Source organism: Pholis gunnellus (assembly GCF_910591455.1).
Source record: "Pholis gunnellus genome assembly, chromosome: 3".
In the NCBI taxonomy this organism is placed as follows: Eukaryota; Metazoa; Chordata; class Actinopteri; order Perciformes; family Pholidae; genus Pholis; species Pholis gunnellus.
This window is the reverse complement of record NC_136529.1, coordinates 14,961,395-14,983,155: the sequence shown is the minus strand read 5'-3', so window position 1 is coordinate 14,983,155 and position 21,761 is coordinate 14,961,395. Positions and strand designations below refer to the sequence as shown.

At 41.9% G+C, this 21,761-nt stretch overlaps 3 protein-coding genes across 5 annotated transcripts; all 3 read left to right on the top strand.

Moving 5' to 3' along the window:
- The first annotated feature begins 2,064 nt into the window (after window positions 1-2,064).
- Window positions 2,065-6,885, top strand: srsf3b (serine and arginine rich splicing factor 3b). 2 transcript variants are annotated; one of them, XM_079183709.1, is made up of 7 exons: window positions 2,076-2,126; window positions 2,406-2,443; window positions 3,072-3,282; window positions 3,381-3,521; window positions 5,412-5,450; window positions 5,903-5,989; window positions 6,259-6,885. In XM_079183709.1, exons 3-7 carry the CDS (start codon window positions 3,080-3,082, stop codon window positions 6,284-6,286), a joined length of 498 nt encoding a protein of 165 aa, XP_079039835.1. In that variant the 5' UTR covers window positions 2,076-2,126; window positions 2,406-2,443; window positions 3,072-3,079; the 3' UTR covers window positions 6,287-6,885. The 2 variants fall into 2 exon arrangements, with proteins under 2 accessions (XP_079039834.1, XP_079039835.1); XM_079183708.1 differs by lacking the exon at window positions 2,406-2,443 and having other exon boundaries at window positions 2,065-2,126.
- Window positions 6,886-10,397: 3,512 nt separating this feature from the next.
- cdkn1a (cyclin dependent kinase inhibitor 1A) lies at window positions 10,398-14,562 on the top strand. 2 transcript variants are annotated; one of them, XM_079156803.1, is made up of 3 exons: window positions 10,398-10,617; window positions 12,612-13,014; window positions 13,100-14,562. In XM_079156803.1, exons 2-3 carry the CDS (start codon window positions 12,621-12,623, stop codon window positions 13,153-13,155), a joined length of 450 nt encoding a protein of 149 aa, XP_079012929.1. In that variant the 5' UTR covers window positions 10,398-10,617; window positions 12,612-12,620; the 3' UTR covers window positions 13,156-14,562. The 2 variants fall into 2 exon arrangements, with proteins under 2 accessions (XP_079012929.1, XP_079012928.1); XM_079156802.1 differs by lacking the exon at window positions 10,398-10,617 and adding an exon at window positions 12,183-12,239.
- On the top strand, window positions 13,904-20,630 carry tmcc2 (transmembrane and coiled-coil domain family 2; the record flags this gene model as incomplete). Its single annotated transcript, XM_079186327.1, has 5 exons — window positions 13,904-13,912; window positions 18,042-18,491; window positions 18,831-19,447; window positions 19,859-19,994; window positions 20,331-20,630. The coding sequence occupies 5 exons, from the start codon at window positions 13,904-13,906 to the stop codon at window positions 20,628-20,630; spliced, it is 1,512 nt and encodes a 503-aa protein (XP_079042453.1).
- Between the last annotated feature and the right edge of the window lie 1,131 nt (window positions 20,631-21,761).

Genomic DNA, 21,761 nt, shown 5'->3' with positions numbered 1-21,761 from the left:
TGTTTGTTTGTTGACTACCTAAATATCCCTTTAAATAAAACCCCCCCCCCCCCCCCCCCCCCCTTAAACATCCAGAATACCTGTGTTACGCGACTATGGAGAAATATGCGGATCACCATAAACTCTCACTGATTGACCTAAAATTGGAAAGAGATATCTTTTTGGTGTTTTAATGGCTTTATATTATTTCTAAGTACATATTAGAATAAGTTATCTATAACATTTGGAATGAAGAAGAATTTATGTTATCAAGTAACATGTATTATGTTCGGGGTCAATTTGACCCCAGGAAAAACAAACACAATTTCAGTATTGTCTGAATGGACAGCGCCCACGAAATGCAACCAGACATTCATCCACATTCACATGAGGGCCTGGATTATAAAGAAAGGGTAATCGCTGAACCCACTCGTCCAATACATCCCATATTGCTACGAGTTTGTCAGACTCTCGTCGGCCCTGCCTTGTTTATCTGTCATCGGAGACACGGGAGAAAACATGGAATGTGTTTAGAGACATGGTGGCTGGAAATATTGCCCTTCCAGTGTCAACAGCCCAAAGGCTCGCTGTTGCTTCGCCTTTTGACTTGTACACTCCTGCCAACATGAGCAACCCAATAGGCCTGCAAGTGGGTCACATCCAAGTCTTTCCAACTGTCCCCATACACGTGCCTCCCCTCAAAATGTGTCATCTCAAGTATATCCTTTTCGATTGATGGTGTTATGAAGAGCTCAAATGCTGATTTTATGTCTGACAGTGCATCTGGTGGGGCCTGGAACCATTTTGATGAAATTAGCAGCACTAAGTCTAGTTCAAGTGGGGAGATGGACCATAATAATGTTCCATTTTTGGAAGGTATAGTGTGTTTGCTGCTGGTTGAGAGACAACAGGAGGATCAACACTGAGGGTCTCATTCATATCAGAGGAGGATGCCTCATAATCAGGGTCCTCCTCAACATCATGCTCATTCTCCTCTATGTCACTTTCATGGCCAAAGAGATGAGACAACACCTCATTGACAGAAAACCTTTCCTTACAATTCATTTTCAGTTCAGAGAGAGCAGAAAGAGAAAGCACACAGAGCACAAGAGAAATGGTTTAGAAGGCTGCTTTGCCAGTGTTTACTCCACCCCCATGCCGTGTGAACTATCAGTGGTTCTCGCACTACTACAGTTATGGTTATGTTAGGTTAGGGCCCTAAAGCTTTTTGAAGATTATAAAATTGCATGTGACCTCAATATCATCCAAAACAACCAAAACAAATGTGTGTAAAATGTTGATATTTCTTATATGTTTTATACAGCTAAAACAGCCTGGGGTCAAATTGACCCCAAAGAACACCGATGCGTACAGCATGTGTACAGGACATTGAATACATATTATCATGTTCATTTTATGTTTACCCAGTTGTCCCCATTTAATTAGGAAAAGTCATTAAATATGAAGCAAAAAAAATGATTTCAGTCATTTTTTTGGAGATGTTAAACATTGTATGGGGTCAAATTGACCCCAAAAGTAACAGGAGGGACAATAAACCGATTTGACACTGTTGGTTCTCACTATACTTACACTGTGCCTGTCTACCCACGGTCTAGAGCTGTAATGTAGTCTATCTCTACAGCTTGTGCGTGAAATGCCTACATGTTTATTTAAAAAAAATAGCTATTTAATATTTAGTTATAATATATCATTTAATAAATGCGTGAGAGAAGGGAGGTTCACATTATAGACTGTGGTTCACACAAAAATACTCTGATGGCCTGGGAGTGGCGCTAGCGGCAACGATCGCAGTGCATTGTGGGTGTTGTAGGTTATTTACCTTTTTTAAAAGCCCTTTTTCTATATTTTTCTCTGGTCGCGTAGCACCAATTTCAAACGTGTTTGCACTTGTGAAACTGCACAGGCAGCCTAGTTCCATAAACCGATCATATTTCTGGCGGTGAAATACTTATTTAACGTTTCCCCGCCCTCCCGAGAGCAGCACCCTAGTCAACCTACCGTAGACTGTATTCACCCGACCAACTGACTAACGTATGTTCCGTCACGCCATTTTCCATCGACGACCGAGAGGAACAAACCAGCCAGAGAAACGCGGATAGTCGGAGCTCTGAATTGCACCGAAAACGGTAGAGTTTGAACGAAATTCTAAAATGTGTGACATGCTGAAACTTTTTAAAGAATACCACATTTGCTTCGATTAATCGCATACATTTTAATCTAATGTTATTATGTTTGAATCCTGTGGTTGTTAGCAGAATGCTGCTCCTTAAGAGTAGGCCTCAGATAGGCGACAGCCATTTTAGCTACCGTTATAAAGCCGTTAGCTAGCATTAGCTTCAAAGTGTCTAAACACAATCTAATGTTTAATGTGAAACATTTATTGCATTAGTATACTTTTTTTAAAGGCGGGACATAGGCAGCAATGTACGGTTGAGCCGCTCAGGTAAACAGAGTCCTAGTACTTCAATCTAACGGTACTAACGGGTCAGTATTAGCTGAACTAACGTTTGCATGAATACTATTTCCTGTAACGCTAAAGTGAGCATAAATGACTCGAGGCCAAGCGTCTTTCTGTTGCTTTTAACATGTTAGATGTGTACACAGTATGTTGTTCTTGTCACGTGAAGTCAGCAACTAACAGAAAACTTTGCACATATTTTGACACGTTGGTGGAAGTTATTCTGAAAGGTTTGCGGGTGAATGCACATCGGCGCATGCCTGTTTTTTTATGCTGTAGTTTCTTGTGTTTGGTGGGTTGCTATGTAACGTATATTTCCACCCTGGTGGACAATATACATGTATTATATGTTAACGTTGCGGAAACGGGAGTATTACTATTATTCGACTGGTTCATGCTTATCTCATCCGAAAACAGGTGTGTAAGGTGTTGTGTTTTATCTGCTATGGGTCCTGTTTGTTGCATTAGCGTAGCTGTTTTTGTCAGATGAGATTGTAAACTAATGCTCCATTAAGATGTAAAGAAACCGGGACTTGAAAATGTTTCTTATTTGAAGGATAATCTATTTGTCTGTTGCATTACTAATCAATTTCCTTTCTTTATTATTTTCCAGATCCGGTCATGCATCGTGACTGTCCTCTTGACTGCAAGGTCTATGTTGGAAATTTGGGCAACAATGGAAACAAGACTGAGTTAGAGAGGTCGTTCGGCTACTACGGTCCTCTGCGCAGTGTTTGGGTGGCCAGGAACCCTCCAGGCTTCGCCTTTGTAGAATTTGAAGACGGTCGAGATGCTACTGATGCCGTGCGAGAGCTCGATGGAAGGTAGGCAGCCATTTAAATCTTTTTGGGATACAGTGAAGAAAGACCGGATTCATCTTGATACAGCTATGGTGGTTAATGATAACTGGTTGTTTTTACAGGACGTTGTGTGGTTGCCGGGTGCGAGTAGAGCTGTCCAATGGCGAGAAGCGCAGTCGCACCCGTGGCGCTCCTCCTCCGTGGAGCAGGCGCCCTCGAGACAGAGACGACAACAGACGTCGTAGCCCACAAGCCAGACGAAGGTGACCCATGTTATGATTTGACAGTGGCCAGCAGGGACAGCATATTTTCTATGTTGTTGTTAATTCCTGCTCGTGACCTACTGGTTCCACTCTCTTACCCAAAGTATATTTCCTGGTAATTGCTTATGTTTTTCCAGTGTGGGAATTTCTAGTGTTTATCTTTTCTGCTGATTATACATTTGTGATAGTTTCATCTTCATTGATATTATTTACGTAGGGAGTCAAACAGACTTTCATAACCATATGAAATAGGGCAATTTACTAGATCATGTAGTCTTTGTGTTGCAAATGCATCTTTAAATCTGGCCTGTAAAACCTCTGCTTTAGGTACTTGTGCTTATTTTTAAGTGTACATAAGTATGTGCACTCTCAAAAAGTTTTAAAGCTTTAAAATGACAAAATAGGTGTGTGAAATAGGAGGACATAATTCCTCAGAAAAAGTATAATCTGTTTAAAATTTTGGGGGGATAAAAGTGCCAAATGTGATGCATTTTTTCCTTTTGTTTGAGGATGCTTTTATTTTTCATCTATATTAATAAGAATGAAACCCGTTGCAGAGCCGTCACCATGCCTCCTCTCACCATCCTCTGAGTCAATCAACTAGTCCTCTTTCAGCATCATGTGACTGCTGACCATCGTGCACCAATCAGCTTGGCTGGTGCTGTCACATGACCAGGCATGGCCAGTCGTCAAGTTGCACCAACCCATTGGTTCCTCAGCATGCCGTTCTCAACCTCCTCCTCCTTCAACCTTAATCCAAACTGCAGCGGCCCACCTCACATTCCCGACCAATCAGCGTATTACGTTCCCAAAAGTCTACAACCTACCAACAGCAGCCTTCGGCTAACCAATTAAAGCAGGAAAAAAAGCCACAGCCAGCCCCCATCTGCCTGCCACCTAAACACCTTGCAGCATCTGGCCTGTCCTATTCAGCCAATTCTACCTACCCGGCCGGCAGTCTGCCTCCCTTTCGTCATATCTAGCTTGTTGAAAACCAAAAATACTAGTAAGTTTTCCTGCTTCATTCAGTACACTGCTGATTACAGTTTTGAAAGTGAAGAGACAGCTGGTCTGAAAAGGTTGTTTTAGTAATTATTTAAATCGTATGTCTGGAACTTGACATTTCCAGAGATTTCCATTCTAGACAAGCATCTGTATGGTATATATTGGGGCTCTGAGCAGAATTATCAAGTCACACAAATCAAAACTCTCCTCAACCCCCCAAATGAATATAAAAAGTTTTTTTTTTTTTTTTTTGCTGTATGGTTGGTTTTAGCAGATCTTAGCCTGGTGGCTTCTCAAGACTTATTCCCAGTGACCAGTATATTGTGTGTTTTGATATTAGCTTCCTAATGTGCGCCCTTTGGCTCCAGTGGGCCAGTTTCATACAGATGGTGGCCTCTGTGTGTGTGTTTTTATCCCCACACAACGTGGCCGGTCCACAGTGCAGCATTGAAATCCTCTGATAGAGCAAATGTTGCTTGTGAGCGCTCTCCGATTTTGTGATCAGCTCAGACACCGTGACAAAAAATCTCACATATTAATCATAGCTCGTAGGACACATCCTACTCCACCATTCCAAATGAGTAAATTGAACTTGACTTTATGTATAGATGCACAGCGCACTGTGGGATAGGTGAGAGATCATTTTTAAGCACCTGCCATCTTTATGCACTAGGTCCATTGTCAGTGAGTTCTATTTTTTGGATTGAGATAATTGTGTTCCTGGAAAAACACCCAAGTCTTTTATTTCCATTTTTGAGTAATTGATAGACAAGGGGCTGTGTTGAAGGAGGCCCATGTAAAGAAAGTATTGGAATAGTGTGGAGCTCTTCAGGGGGTCGATGCGTCTGTATATGTTCTTAACACACTTTTATTTTCCCCATGCAGATCCCCACGCAAGAGGAGCTTCAGCCGCAGTCGAAGCAGGTGTGTAGCTTTCAGGATGTCTTGTATGTACAAGAAACAGCAGTTTTTAGTGGTACCCACTAAATTCATTAACTCTCTGTGTGTGTGTGTGTGTGTGTGTGTGTGTGTGTGTGTGTGTGTGTGTGTGTGTGTGTGTGTGTGTGTGTGTGTGTGTGTGTGTGTGTGTGTGTGTGTGTGTGTGTGTGTGTGTGTGTGTGTGTGTGTGTGTGTGTGTGTCTATATATTTAATTATTAAGTTAGTCTACTTAACTACTTGATCCAAATACTAGTGATACTGATTCAGAACTACAAAGTTGATGAGCCCAAAATATTGATTCTGATATGCATCCATGTATTTTGCCAAATGGAAACCAGATTAGGAATCCAAACCAACCCAACAGGCATGCACCAAGCTTGATGATTATTTTGTAGAAAACATGAGTAATGTTGACTTGATGGTTTGATGTCTGCAGGTCTTTCTCCAGAGACAGGAGGAGGGAGAGGTCCCTCTCCCGGGACAGGAACCATAAACCTTCAAGGTCTTTCTCCCGATCAAGGAGGTACGAAAATCTTTTGAGCTGCCCGAAGATAAATGTAGTCTTGTGTCCTAACAGATATGTGACGGTTTAATGAGGCGTAGTAACACGACTCGCCTATAAAGCTATTAGTAGATCGCTCTTGGTTTTCTCTAGAGGACACTGCACCACTGAGAATACCATGCGTCCCCATCCTGTGCCTCGGTCTTGTTTGTTTGAGTTTGGTATTGAGAGTTTTAGTTTGGACTGTAATTGTTTTTAGCTTTAATGGATTTCTTTTTCACTCTCCACAGTCGCTCCAGGTCTAACGACAGAAAGTAGAGGAACACCCGCCGGGTGTAAAGGGAGCTGAAGATGAACGGTTGTACAGGCTTGGCCGTTTCAAATGATGGAATTCAACATGGCCGTGTCGCCGTTTTGTGTTGACTTTTTTTTGTTTTAACAATCAAGCGTTTTAGTGTCCCTTTCCTTTACATGTTATCGTTTTCACAGACATTGAGTGGGTGTGTACAGGTGTGACGCCTCACCTCGGTCCACCTCGTCTGTCCTGAAACAGTCGTGCCACCCAGCATTCCAGTTCACCAATTATTCTCTTACGAGTTTTGCTTTTTGTCAATGAATGTACTGTGTAGTTTGACATAGTGTGAGTAGTTGCTCTTTTTCAATGCCAGCATTTTCTTAGGATTGGGATGATTTATAAGAGTCTCTCCTTTTGGTTGTCTGTTTTCAATGTGCTACTTTCTTACTTCGCCCTGACGGTTTCCATCTGTTAAAGGTTGGTTTGAAATAAAAACAGCCTCACATCCAAGAGTCAAAACTGGCATAGATTTAGAAAAAAAAAGACTGATTTTTGTTCTTGAAGTTTTCCATAATTTTTCTTTTGTTTGATACAATGTGAAATGGTCTCTCAATTAAAGAAACCGGTTGATTACAAAAGACCTGCATTGTTTATGTCTATTTATTTCCTCTGGGAGGAAAGGTTATTATACTGTGTTATTATTTTCTACAAGAAGCACTTAACAGGAGCTATGGTCCAGGTCACAGTCACTTTCTCATGAAAGTGGGTTTAGTTGATTCCTCTGTTGCCCATCGGTGTAGGCTGCAATGTGTTTGGTTTGAGCTGCACTGCTCTCCTTTTGACATGTTCGTTTGATCCACTGCATACTGGCCTAATTTACATTTATTTTAGCATTTGAAATTATCAACTTACTATAAAATGACCGATAATTAAACAAATGAAAAGCAGATTCAGCTCCAAATAGTTGTTTTTCCTATGATATGTAATTGTATTAGTGTTCTGTAAGATATTTGGATCCATCTTCGCTTTACATCAAAGATTGAAACTTAGTCACATTTCAGATTGTCAAAACTGAATTGGTGACGTTTTCCTAAATTAAAGTTTTGCCTAAATGTAATATGTGAATCTATATTTTAATAACTCAGTGTATGAGGCTGTTTCTAAGTTGTCACATAGGAAATCAAGAAACGGTAACATCATGTCCTCAAATATCTTCCCAGATATCCCTCCTTCTCTGTCTTACTTTCTGTATAGTCTTTGGGTCGGTATGAGTTGGTTACGTAATCCGCTTGATTTGAGTTTAACTATTTCACCAGATAGATGAGCGACAATGCTGCTGATAAAGTCCCCGTATGTGTCTGGTGTATAACGCCTATCAAAAGGTCCCGAGGACTGCGGTGAGTTCGGAACTATTTTCATTCATTTGGAGACATGCTTCACCCCGTTATGGTCAGAAAAGGTGCTGTGTAAATGTACAGCTGGGTGGGTCTCTTCTGTTTCCCGCAGACATTTTTTCGCGCGCTTTTCCGCTTGTTACTCAGGCCCTCGTGACGTCATAGAAAGGGTGACTCACGGTATCCAAGGAGACGGGTCTCACAGTGAAGGAACTCGCGGGAATCCACCCAGAGACCTGTGGTATTTACATCCAGTAATGATCACTGACTCGTCTGAAGAACACAAAGGGGCAGCTTGTTGGAGCTAATTTTAGATTAGGTCGCATTAAGTATAATTTAATCTGTTTTAAAGAATGGTCCCGTGAATGTCTTTGTGATTTGGACAATTGTTCGGACGAAAACGTGACATTTTCTAATATGTTGTAGACTTAACATTTAAAGGAATAGTTTGACATTATTGAGAAATAGGTTACATTTATTAAGTCCACAGAAGCCGGTTAGCTTAGTTTATCTTAAAGACTGGAAATGGGGAAACAGTCGGTCTGGTACCACAATGCACCAACCAGCACCTCTTAAACTCACTAAAGTCCCAGTGAAATGAAAGATACTTTTTCACAGTTTTTATCAGGTTTTTATTCTTAATTTATTTATTGTTTTATGTAACCAAATTAGTATCGGATGGAGTCTTTTATTTTCTGTAAAACGGTTTCAAATGTTTGACTCATCCTGGATTCAGGGGCGATTATTAAAAATGATCCAAACAGCTGAGACTTTGGGCTGTACAAACAAATGTGTTAAATGTATTCTTATTAAACCGCACCACAATCATTCTTATGAGAATAGTCTGCAGCTTCTGGGATCATTTAAAGTAAATACATTTGTTTGTTCACAAAACCATCAGGTAACTTGAGAGTAAAAAGTCAAGTGTTTAAGGTTACGTTGTCGTGGTTAGTATTTCATTTTCAAGAAGCAGAACTCCCTTGACGAGCCTTTGTCTCTCAGTAAATGGTTAACTATGTGGCCACTGGCCTTGCATAGTGTCTATGTGCTTCATTTGGCGCCATTTATCACATGAAACTTTTCACGTTGCAGAACAAAGGCCTGAATAAGATGAAGCACAAAATGAAAAAAGATAATTTGATGTGGCTTGTAGACTCGCTGCACTGTGCAGCTGCCTTTGAGCTGAGAGACAATAAAGTGTCTACTCAGCTGTACAAATGTAGAGTCACACAGCTGCTGCTCAGCAACAAACAGTATGCGCTCATTGTATTGTTCCATTTAGTTTAAACTTCATTACCTACGTATCACCACTGAATCTCTTCTTATGTCCCATCAGTCTCCTACTCAACAAAGGACTCACTGTGGTGTCCGATCAGTTGGGCCTTTATACACTGCGTCCTACAGTTAGGGTTATTGTTGTTCTGCTGGCAATAGGCTCATGGTGTTGGGAAGCATGCGGAGTTGTCTCTTGGTTGACCTGTTCCCGAAATAAACAAGCTTCTACGACGACAAGAGGAATGAGTGGAACAGACTTTTGAGTCCAAAATGTAACCAATGTGAAAGTTACAGAGACTGAGTTACAAGCCCACAGAGTTATTCTACAGCCTCAATATGAAGTAACTTAAAGTTTAAATTCAATAAGACTTTATTGTTTATCTTGGTACCACAGTCTTACACAATTTTAAACTGTATTAAAACTTGAACTGCTTTTGAGAACAAATTATTAAAACAATAGAGGGGCACTTGTTTTAGCTGCCTTTACAAGTACAATAAATAGCAAGTAATAGTAAAAGCACGTGTACAATTTACAAATTACTTTGTCAATTGACTTTACACATAAAACATATCATGTTTTTTTATTGATTGATTTATGGATCTAAAAAAGGACATAAATTATGGGATAAGATGTTAAAATGATTGGTGAACATGGTCCCATGGTGTTAAAAGACAGATATTAAACATGTAACATGTCCAAAACTACATTAGTGCAAACCAACAAAACAAAAGCAATACTATAATGTAGAAATACTGTGTTACAAGTACAAGTCCTGCATTTTAAAGAAAAAAGTACATTACCATCAAAATATACTTGTACCAAAAGTAAAAGTACTCATTATGCAGAATAGCCTATTTCAGAATCATTACATTATTGGATTATAATTATTGATCCATTAAATGTAATCTAGTAAAGGTAGGGCTAATTTGAATTACTTTACATAGTGTTGGGAAGCTTAACCTATAGTAATATAGCATAATGTACTAGTCATAGTTCATATTTTTTATTAATCTAAAGCAAACAAACAAATGTAGTGGAGTAAAAAGTATTATATTTACCTCAAAAAAGTAGTGGAGTGGAACTATAAAGTAGTACTTTAGTACAGTGCTAATGGTAAACATACTTTGCACCATGGTGTATTTGTTACTTGTGGTATACTGTATGTACCGTAAATACAGTAACAGGTGTATCTTTTTCTTCCACGTATTTGTGTCCGACACTGAAAATGTGCCTGAGTTGAAATGGGAGGAGCCAAACCAAGACCCATCCGGGTTACTGCACAGTCAACCGGCCTGACATGCGCACTGAGAGGCAGCGAGAGTCGTCCGTGCTGAGGGTTCTTTTCTGGGTCGTCTTGAGATGGAACTTCCTCTCTGTACTCCAGAGCCAAACTCACGTGTGCTCATGTGTTTACCGGGACAAGTTTCACGTGTGCGAGCGTAGACAGACTCCGCCTCTGCACGGGAGAGGAAGCATCTCCGACGACCGGAGTTCATACAACTTCAGCCCGTGAGAGTACTTTGAGAAGTTATCAAGGAGAGTACTATTACCACTACTAGTTGTTTTTGTTTTATTTGAGAGGGCGGGTTGGATAACATAGGATTTTTACACCGAAGCGGATAAACGGACTAGCTTCATTCAACAGGTTGAATCAGAGGGATTTTATCTGTACTGGACTGATAATGTAAGTATAATGAGCCTGAACTAATGTTAATGCTTAAACTGTCTGTGATTTAGTGTTTTGTTTATTTGTAAGCATCTCTAGAAACACATGTCTCCGGTTTACAGTCTAAGTAACGTTTTATAGACTGCAATACAGTTGTTTGTGTCCATATATTGACAATTTTATTTATTTATTGTCCAGAAAATACTACTTTTGATGACTCATAGCTACTCAAATGAAGTTGGGTGTGACCTACATATCACAAGGTTTCAGTTTATCACTCTAAACTCTTCACAACTGATGCTGTCGGAGGTATTTTAATACGTGTGTGTGTGCGTGTGGTGATGGAGGGTTGGTCAGACTCCAGTGACAGCCCAGTTGTACTACTCGCCGACACGAGCTCCAGCCTCACGTGGAGCGCTGTAGTAAACTGGGCAGGGTCTATCTTTTAGCTGCTCTCTTCCGCGGGGCCCATGCCGGGGACTCCTCCGCCCATGTGTAGTGTCGTTCTCCCGCCACAGACTTGAATCACTCCGCCCCGCCCGGCTCTCACTATGACGTCGTGTCCCGCGAGGAGGGTGTGTGGAAAAGAAAAGGGAGGGGGGGGGGGGGGGGGGGGGGATGGTGTCTCACACTAGTGCCCCCCCCCCCCCAACATTTTCCCACACCCCTTTTTTACCCAACATAGATGAGCATTCAATGATCCATTCAAACAGTGGAATAGTCTTTAAAACGTGTTAAAAGTATAGTATTATTAAATAGAGACTACTAGTCGTCTTACATTTATGAATTCATATAATAAATACGAATGAATCTATTACTATTTATGTCATTTTAAGACACCAAATCATGTTACAATTGCGACATTACGTGACCTCAGTGCTCTGCTGTGTGGCTGCAGCTGAGTCACGTGACAGGACACGATCTACTTCTATTCATATCTATATAGATCTTTTTTTTAACTATTGGGTAGGGGTCATTTTGGGGAAAACGTTTGCTTAGTTTAAATGTCAGATATGCTTTAAAGTAGCCATTGGTCCATGTCAAACTGGAGTTAGTGGGTCTGACTGTTAATGAGGTTGACAGTGTCTCCCATATTATTATTATAATTAGAATGACCTCATCCTCTCCTCCAGTGCTGCAGCTGGATAATTAGGGTGTGCTGAGACTCCTGCCCAGCACTTCCCGGATGACTATAATGACTTATGATTCTCCTGAGACACAGCTGATTCCTTCCTGACGCTCTTATAGGAAAGTGCTATTACCATTCAACCCCTCTACTTGGAAACGTTTTTTTTATGTGAGTGCTGTATGAATATCCAGATGTGGAAAGTACTGATTTAAAACGATTCGTTAATCAAACCTCTTGTAGGACCTGCTTGTTAGCTGCTCACTGAGGTCTGAAACTTGTCTGTAGAAGATGTGACACTGCCACCTAGTGGGGCCTGCAGGGATCTCAGCCTCTGCTGAGGATTTGCCTTGACATGTCTGTCTGAGATTATGTCCAGACATGTACCAGTGATTCACCAGGAGGGCTCAGTGAGTCACTGGCTGCTCGGCTTCTTATAAAGAGCAGCCCAGTATCACCAGTCTGAGACACTCTGTAGTTACTATTGAGGATACTTTAACTGACCGGAGAAATGGTAAGCCTGAGAGAGAGAGAGAGAGAGAGAGAGAGATATATATATATACACACTTTTAAAATCAAATAGTACAAAAAACTTAAACAGAATAACGTCTGCGTTATGTTTTTGTTGATTCAGGATGGATCTTTAGCATGGATTAGAATATATTTTATTTACATGTTTGAATTATTTGGTGGAAAATTGAAGCCTTTTATTTACTTTTTATGTATTGAAAATGATCTGATGAGAAGTGTCTGAGAATTAGAGCTGCAGCCATTAGTTGATTAAATGCTGAAACGTTTTGGCACACTTACAGCTAAAGTTACAGCTCATCATCACTGTCTCAGCTTCTCCCAACTAACAGCCGGTCTGAACCTGTGTTCCCTGCAGTGTAGAACGATGGCTACTCACAAGCCCACCCTGATTCCCCCGTGCTCGGCCCGACGAAACCTGTTCGGCCCGGTGGACCGAGAGCAGCTGCAGGCGGACTACCAAACCGCCCTGCAGAGGGACCTGGAGGAGGCTCGCCTTCGATGGGGCTTTGACTTCCTCTCCGATACGCCTCTGGAGAACAGTGACTTCCAGTGGGAGGCCATCCCCGGCGCCACGGTGCCGCTGCTCTACAGATCCTGTGTGCTGGGTCTGGGACGCGCAGAAGGTGAAAGGGAGGCGGCGGTGAAGGAGAACATCCCATGTTCGCCGGAGAGATGTGCACTCAACCAGGAGAAGCTGGAGAAAACACCAGGGGGAGGCGAGAACACGGGGCTGAAGAGGAAACAGACAAACATCACAGGTACTTATTCCAAGTCTGAATGCGTAGAGTTGTGATTTCGCGTGGATTTGCATGAGCTGAATTTCCTGTTTCTTTATCTCGACAGATTTCTATCAGGCTAAAAGAAGAGTAGTTGGGATGCCACGCAAATCCGGCGAGTGAAGGAGCCAATATCCCAAGAGAAGCACACAAACAGTACTGCTCTCAGGAAGCCTTCTCTGCACAGACTGCACAGTCACTCACCACGAGGTCTTGGACCCAGAGAATCATCTGAGAACACAAGGGACCTCAGCAATACATCATTGTAATATATAACTATACGGTTAATTAGGGTTCTGTATTTACTCTTAAGGGGGGGGTGCTTTACCCAGTGGTAAGAAGGGGACATTTGAGCAGAGGAGATTAACGGTAATCTCTGAAATCAGTGGATTTATACTCATTTGGATCACGAGGATGCCAAAGTGTTGACGGACATTTCCTACTGTACATTCCTGCTTTGTAGAGACTCTGTACCTCCAGCGGTACGGGGGAATGATGGACGAACGCAACAGATGCCATGTTGGTTACAATCATTACGGAGTGGCTGTGATTTGAAAACGGTAGAGAGCGGGTGAAGCCCTTTGGCTCCTTTTGTTCAAATCCACTTTTTTTTCTTTTTTTTTAACAATGTGAATCATGAGGGCTAGGAGTTATTGTATATGTGTTATACTTAATATATTTATACGTACAGTCTTTTTTTCTACCATCGTGTAATCATAGGACAATGTTTAAAGAGTTTTGATATGCTGTACGTGCAGTTGCTTTGCTTTAGATTGTTATTGACAGAAGTGCCATCATGTCTCCATGAGGACGCTGTCTGGATTCTGACATGTGTGCAGCACCAGATATTGTAGGTTAGGAGCGTAGCAACATGTCTTTGGTACACTTAAAAACACTTATATTTAGGTCTATTTATGTATATATATATACATATATATCAGAGATGTATCTATAGAGTTTAATACAGCACTGTTAAGTAGCATATTCAGACAAAACATTGCAGTATTGCACATCTGATAGCTGGCAGCACCCAGTATCAAGTGCCTTTACGGGACTTCACTTGTTTGGGTATTTGAAGCTCCATTAAAGACAATCAGAAGAATGTGTATTATTTACTAAGCTAAAGTGCTTTATTCTTTTTTTTATTTGGAAGCATAGTGCAATTATAACAGTTACTGTATTAACTGCCTCAAACGTTCTTTTGTTCTCGACACTTATTTATGTTGGTAAATCCCGCTGCTATGGTTAATCTGAATGGGTGTCAAACAAGGTCACTGTAGTGTTCATTCTTACCAACTGCTTAGAAATGTGTAGCGCTGCAAATACAGAGGTAAACAAATAACAGCATTACCCCGAACAATGAATGCACTTCTGTTCGTAGATGCTTGTGCACAGGTCGCACATTTTGTTTTATGTTCAAATCTACAAATGTATAGATCTATCCTTATTTATTGAGAGATATTATGCCTCGTGTTCATTTTGTTATTGGTACATTATTATGACGATTCAAAATTCCAATAAAATGTTCAAATGAAACTAGTGAATGTTTTGCATTATTTGTGCATTATTTTCCTTCTCATTTGTATTGTGTTTATATGTATCAGCAACATTGGTGGAAGTATTCAGATCCTGAATTCATTCATTCATATTCTGCTAACTCACAAAGTAGTTTAACTAGCTGCTTCCCGGAGTCTTGCCAGAAGTATTGATTATTCTGAAGGTAACAGAAGTATTTCTGGTGTCACTTATAGTACTATTGTATGCAATTACAGCCAATCAGGTGCGTGGTTAACAATCAAAAAGTTTAAATATATTACACCAATTATATACACCATGGCATGAGTGTATTCATAGTTTAATGTTTATTTTATATTCTTAAACATCCACTTTGAATGTACTGAGTATATTTACTTCAGCTCAATTATGTTCTTGTGCTTAACTTGAGTGACTTTTTACTTCATCACATGTATTTGACAGCTGCAGATATTTACTCTGCTGGTGAACTTACAGAACTAATGATCATGAGAGATTAAACATAATGTAGTTAAAATTAGCTCCATTTCAACCAGCAGCATCATTTAAATGCTACTTTGATATTAATGCATTAGTAGTACATAATAAATATAGCAATACAGGGGCCTAAGTACTTTGTTTTGTATGCATTAAGTAGATTTTGCTGATGATACTTGTGTGCATCTACTTAAGTTTGAATAGATAACGTTTACTTTCCTCAAAGTAAAACTTGTGAATACTTCTACTACTGCACTTTTATGCAACACCCTGTGCGTGGATGAAAGCTGTTTTTCCTCTGAAATGTACTTCCGGTTTGCTTCTCAGATGGTGACGGCCTTCTGTTTGCAGATGGTATCCCTCCACAGACGCACGTGCCAGCACACACAGAGAGAGAGATTTGAAGTTGGGTGAAAACAACTTCAAGCAGCCCCAGCAGCTCAAACGGGCCTCTGTTGTTGTAACAATTCGCTCTCCTCCACTGTGAGGAAGGTAAATTAAGAGAGTGAGTCACTGCTCAGGCAGACGCTGTGTACTTTGGCACCACACCACTGCGGCCCCGCATCAGCACGCGCACACTGGGTGCATGTGTTTGTATTGAGGGTTTAGGGGATGAAGGGCCCGGAGCAAGGCCCTGCTGTGCTCCCTCCTCCCTCTCTCCTCTCTCTCTCCTCTGGCCTCAGCGGCACAGAGGCACCTGCACGCCTGCGCTAAGCTCTCCCATCCCCCCGCCCATTTCCCTCCATCATCTGTCCCTTAGCTCCACATCCATTATAGGCCAGGACAGCTAGCGTTTGCATTTAGACTGAGAGAGAGAGAGAGAGAGCGTGCGGGAGAGAGGTAAGAGAGAGACGGAGGGAGCATATGACACAAAGGAGAGAGAGAGGGGAACAGATCAGTGCATTAGAGGGAGAGAGAGAGGAGGTGGGGGGGGGGGGGGGGGGGGGGGGGAGGCTGCAGATATCGATGGCACTAACAATGGAGCGTTAGGATCCAGTGAGGTGATAGTCAGCCATATAAAGGCTGGGGGTAAAGATATTTGAGGAGGGGGGCTCCTCCTCGGTGAGCTCAGGGGGAGGAGGAGGAGGATGGGCCTCGAACACAGACTTGCAATGGCACTGCAAAAATTGGATTAAAGCAGTATGGTAACGTTTCTAATTTAATTTATTGCTGTGCTGCTTGTGTCTCATCCTCATGTGTTCGCATCCACGCTCGTTGACATCCATCTCATGTCACAGTCTGTCCTCCTGCCGAGTGAAGAAGAGACGGGCATGCCCCTTTTTAATACCATAGACATCTATCATCTCCATCCTCATCACAGCCTTCTCTTCCGACCTCCAGGGATTTTTTAAATTTTTTTTTTGGATCCATCACCAGATTCATCCCCGTTAGATTTGAGCATTTGCTCCGTGTTTGTTTCCTGTTGTTTGTTTTCACCCATATGTAACGCCGGACACCGCACCTCCCTTCTCGTATGAGCCATATTTCTTATCGCTGCTGCATATGAATCTCACTTCTGGGACCAGATCGGGGGACGATTAACCACCAGGGACTCTGCACTCATCTGTTTTTCATCTCTCTCCATTACAATGTGATTGTAACCTACTTTTGTTTATATATATAAGGTAACACTGCCTGCCTCGCGTCGCTCTTGCTCTGATTTATAATAGCACGAGGAGCGCGTGCTCCGAGCTCACTGTCACGCAATTGAAAGACAAATAAATCCCGTCTGTAGAAATTAGAGCAGCGCTATGAGATTTTTTTGTCGCTGTCATGTCTGAGCTCATGCTTGCAGGGTCTGATTACACTGTTTTGACGTCAGGCAGAGGGTCATTAACAATCCCGCCATCTGCCAAGATGCACATATAGATGATAGCCTACATACGAGGGAAGCCCCTCGTGCACCAATGAGATGTTTGCTCAGAGATCAATCCGACAGAATAATCCAGAACACACTGATATTAACATTCAGAGACACAACATAGAGCAATATCACACATATATTTAATCATCATTATCATTTCAACCGTACCATGCAGGGTGTTTTTACCTTCTTATTCCTCGTGCATGTATTTTTAAATGTATTTTTAACTGGTGAAGCAGAGTTTCTGAGGCAGTGCAGAGCAGGAAGCAGACTAATTATATGTCATCTAATTAATGCATGATGGCCTTTCGGTGTACTCTCCGATGACTCCACCAAATCAATTATAGGCGTAATTGACTAAATCTCATTTCAGAAGCAAAAGTGATTAACAGGTATTTATTTATAAGAGTCTTTCCAAGACGTTTCCTTCCTACAAACTCTGTAATTTGATGATAATCATAGAGAAAATATGGAGAAAGTTAAGAGTTTTATTTTTGTCAGTTGAGCTTATCAGCATTTGTTTCAAATGCATTTATTGAAAAAAAACCTGCTCTAATTACATCAAAGTGAATATCTGTTCATTGTTCATTTAGAAGTGGACACTTGAATCCTCATATTTGTTGTTTGTCTCTAGACAAATGTCACATTTTTGCATGTGCAGCTGACCTGCTACTCTTCACTAAAATACTCTGGATCACACTGAAACAAATGAATTAAAGTTGTACCAATTGAACTCGTTGTCTACAGTATTTTCCCTATAATTAGTTCTCGGAAATTATTGAGTAATGAGTGAGTTGTAAATGAAAGCCTGACAAAAACTAATAAGTAACCCACAGCTTAGTTTGGCTGTTTTGGCGCCATCAGATGGATATTAAGTTTGAGATTGACTTCTTTTTTCATGCAGGAAAGCTTTTTCAAAAAGAAAGCACAAATAATTTTAATCAGGATGTGACACTGGCCCTTTCACTGTGCCTGTTACTCAAAAATAATCGTCCTTTTTACTTTGACTTGAGTAGATTTCAATACATACAATGTTCCTTCTTCATGAGTAAAGTCATGTCAATAATACACTACTGTGTATTGTAGTACTCTCTCCACCCCTGATTACCTCCCTCCTGCCCTCTCGTCCCCTCAGCTGGACAAGAGCGAGGTGGCAACTCTTGGCCTACCCTCCACCACCAGCCATGGAGGCTCTGACAGTAACATCAGTGCGGACGGAGCGCCAGCACCAGCAGCATCAGCATCAGCAGCAGCAGCATCAGCATCAGCATCAGCATCAGCGTCTGGGGTCATGGCCTGTGGGGGTGCAGAGGGTTTCGGGGTTGGCGAGCCACAGCGGACACGTGCTGCCTTAGAGCATCTGCAGCAGAAGCTCCTGAAGGTCACCGAGCAGATTCGCGTGGAGCAGGAGGCCCGTGACGACAACGTTGCCGAGTACCTGAAGTTGGCCCACAACGCAGACAAACAGCAGGCGTCCAGGATCAAGCAGGTGTTTGAGAAGAAGAACCAGAAGTCAGCACAGACCATCGCACACTTGCACAAGAAACTAGAGCACTATCACAAGAAGCTAAAGGAGATAGAGCAGGTAGGTGAGCAAGTGTGTGTGTGTGTGTGCAGTTAGTTTGTGTACGAACATGTGATATCTTTGTGTGCAGCTGTTTCTGTACTGTGGCTGCTTTGAATAATTATCTCTCAAGGCTGACTCAAACAAGTGTTGAACTATATCTGTGAGGACAGTTGTGTCCAAATATAGACTGATGATTCTCATCTCCTAAACCAATGCATCATCCTGTGTCTCACCTTAATTCTCCACAGGGCCTGCTCTCCTCATCTATCTCCCTGCAGTTCTCTCCCTTAACCTAATCTCTCCTACCTTTGAGATCCTCCACTTCTCTGCTTCCTCATTTCTCTTCCCTCTCTACAGAATGGACCGGCCCGGCAGCCTAAGGATGTCCTGCGGGACATGCAGCAGGGATTAAAGGACGTTGGGGCGAATGTTCGTGCTGGGATAAGTGGTTTTGGAGGCGGAGTAGTTGAAGGGGTCAAAGGTGGAGTGACTGCCCTCACTCACACAGCCGTGGTCTCCAAGCCGCGGGAGTTTGCCAGTCTTATCAGGAATAAGTTTGGCAGCGCAGATAACATCGCTCACCTGAAGGACTCACTTGAGGACGGAGTCGGGGGCCATTCTGAGGACACCCTGACACCTCGTGCACTGAGTGGAAGTGCTACTCTGGTCTCCAGCCCAAAGTACGGCAGCGACTACGAGTGCTCCAGCGCCTCGTCCGGCTCCGCAGCAGGCAGTAATTCAGGCGGTGCAGGGGGAGGAGGGGGACTGTTGGGACCAACCATGGGGAGCCCAAGGCTGGATGGACACCACCATCACCACCATCACATGCACAGCTCTTGGGACTCTCTTCTTGAGGGCCTGCAGGAGATCAAAGCCAGTCAGGCGCACATGGAGGACGCCATCGAGGACATGAAGGGTCAGCTGCAGAGTGACTACTCCTACATGACACAGTGCCTGCAAGAAGAAAGATACAGGTACACATCTGAAAAAAAAAATAATAATACCTTGTCAATCACACTTATGAACTCTGGTGTATTCAATACAGTCCTCACATGTAGTTCACTTGAAAGACAAGACTGGCAGTATTCTATGCTTGTTGTTATTGCAAACAAGTACCATGAAAAGACCTCCATCCATACACTGTGTGACTTCTATTCCCAGGTTCATTTGGTCCTACTAAAGATATAAATCTTTCAAAACAGTCACAAATAGGATCTTTCTTTACAAAAGGACTTAATAATTTACTTTCCCAGCTGGACATTTGAGTTTTTAATAAATGTTTCTCAAACAAGAGCAAATAGCGAATTAATCTGCGGATGAGTGCACATTTTTGGTGTGCTTGCGAGTAATTACACTTCTTGTCTGTGTTTGTACTGTATATTCAGGTATGAGCGACTTGAAGAACAGCTGAATGACTTAACGGAGCTACACCAGAATGAGATGACTAACCTCAAACAGGAGCTCGCCAGCATGGAGGAAAAAGTCGCCTACCAGTCCTACGAGAGAGCAAGAGACATTCAGGTAAAATCTGATACACTGTTGAAGACAATGACATTATTTATCCTTAGTTGTCCTAAATTAAGAGTAAAGCCCTGAAAAACTCACAGTCACCAAACAACCCATCAACAGTCTCTAGTTTCTGATTTCAATTTCAAAAAATCTAAATCCTGATTGGTGCCCTGTAGTAAATTACATCTCACTGTTCCAACTGAGCCCCGCCCTCTAAGAGCACAAAGAAAAAAGCAGGAAAAAAGAAGTCTCTCACCTATGGCAGAAAATAATGTGTTCATTCATAATAAAAAGCTGATTTCAGGGCCTTATAATAACACTGTGGGTCCTCTGTGTGTGTGCACACAGGAGGCTGTAGAGTCGTGCCTGACTCGCATCACCAAGCTGGAGCTGCAGCAGCAGCAGCAGCAGGTCGTCCAGCTGGAGGGAGTGGAGAACGCCAATGCTCGAGCTCTGCTGGGCAAACTCATCAACGTCATCCTGGCGCTCATGGCCGTGCTGCTGGTTTTCGTCTCCACCTTGGCCAACTTCATCACCCCGCTGATGAAGACCCGAGCCCGGGTGGCCGCCACCGTGCTGCTGACCTTGCTGCTGTTCGTCCTGTGGAAGCAGTGGGACTTTGTGGAGCCGTGGCTGCTGCCCAGCTGAGCTCAATGAGAGACACTCCGATGGGGACCAGAGTCACAAACTCAGTCAGAGACCCGCTGAAGGATCCGGAGACTGAAATAGAACGAGGGCCTCTGTACTTGTTCCCTTTGAGTGTGAACGTGGAGCGTCTGAGGACAAAACATGGCACTTTTGGATGGATCTGGGAATGATCTGGCCTGCAGAGAGTGTTGAGAGCTGTTTACAGTGAGAAGGAACAAAAATGCTCTGCTTGCCAGTTGAGCGACAGAAGACATCATCTCATCTCGCCCAAATCTGCTGGTGTTGATGACCAATCATCGATTACATTGCTGTCACCAAAAACTGAGTTTCTCGCAAGAAATCTTTGGAATTGTCTTTTTCTAAATATTTATGATACATGAATTACAAAGACTAGAGCAACTTAATAATTAAAAATGCTGATCATGTTCGCCTTCATGTTGAAGCTATATTATATTTGAGAGGAGAAAGTGTTTTTTTCTTGAATGTTATTGCTCATGCATGTCCTCATATGTGCACTAAGATGCATCTAGCTGGCATGAGTTAACATTTCATTAATGACTAAATAAATCTTCTTTAACTGCTGTTTTGCTGTCAGAAATACAGTGCAGATATGTTGTGTCTCAACTCAGTGTCACTGGTTTGTTTCACATCCTGTTGAAGCAGTGCTTTTAGATGCATTTCTCTCTTTTTCTCCGAATCGAATGAACTGATTAAAAAAAGCTGCTGATATCTGCGAAAAAGTCACCGTAATAATTCAACCATGTGAAATCTGTTCTGTCCATAAATGCTATTTCATCATCACTATTGTAAAACTGGTTCTAACCACAGTGTCAAATTAATGGCATGTCAAATTGTATCAAAGTTTATATCCAGTTTGCAAAAAATAATTATTGCTGTTTTATTAAACCATGTAAGAAATAAATGATTTCATATGTTAGACTGACCTTGAATATATCCGGAGACTTTTTGACTGAAATGTTGTCAGACCGGGTTAGGGAGCAACATCTTCCATCACTTAGAAATTATTATCATTTATTGTAGCTAATGGTTTTGTATCAATAGTTAATGAAATATTTTCTAAAGCTATATAATTCCATTTTAGGCCTTTAATAAAAGCAACTTGTTTGAAAA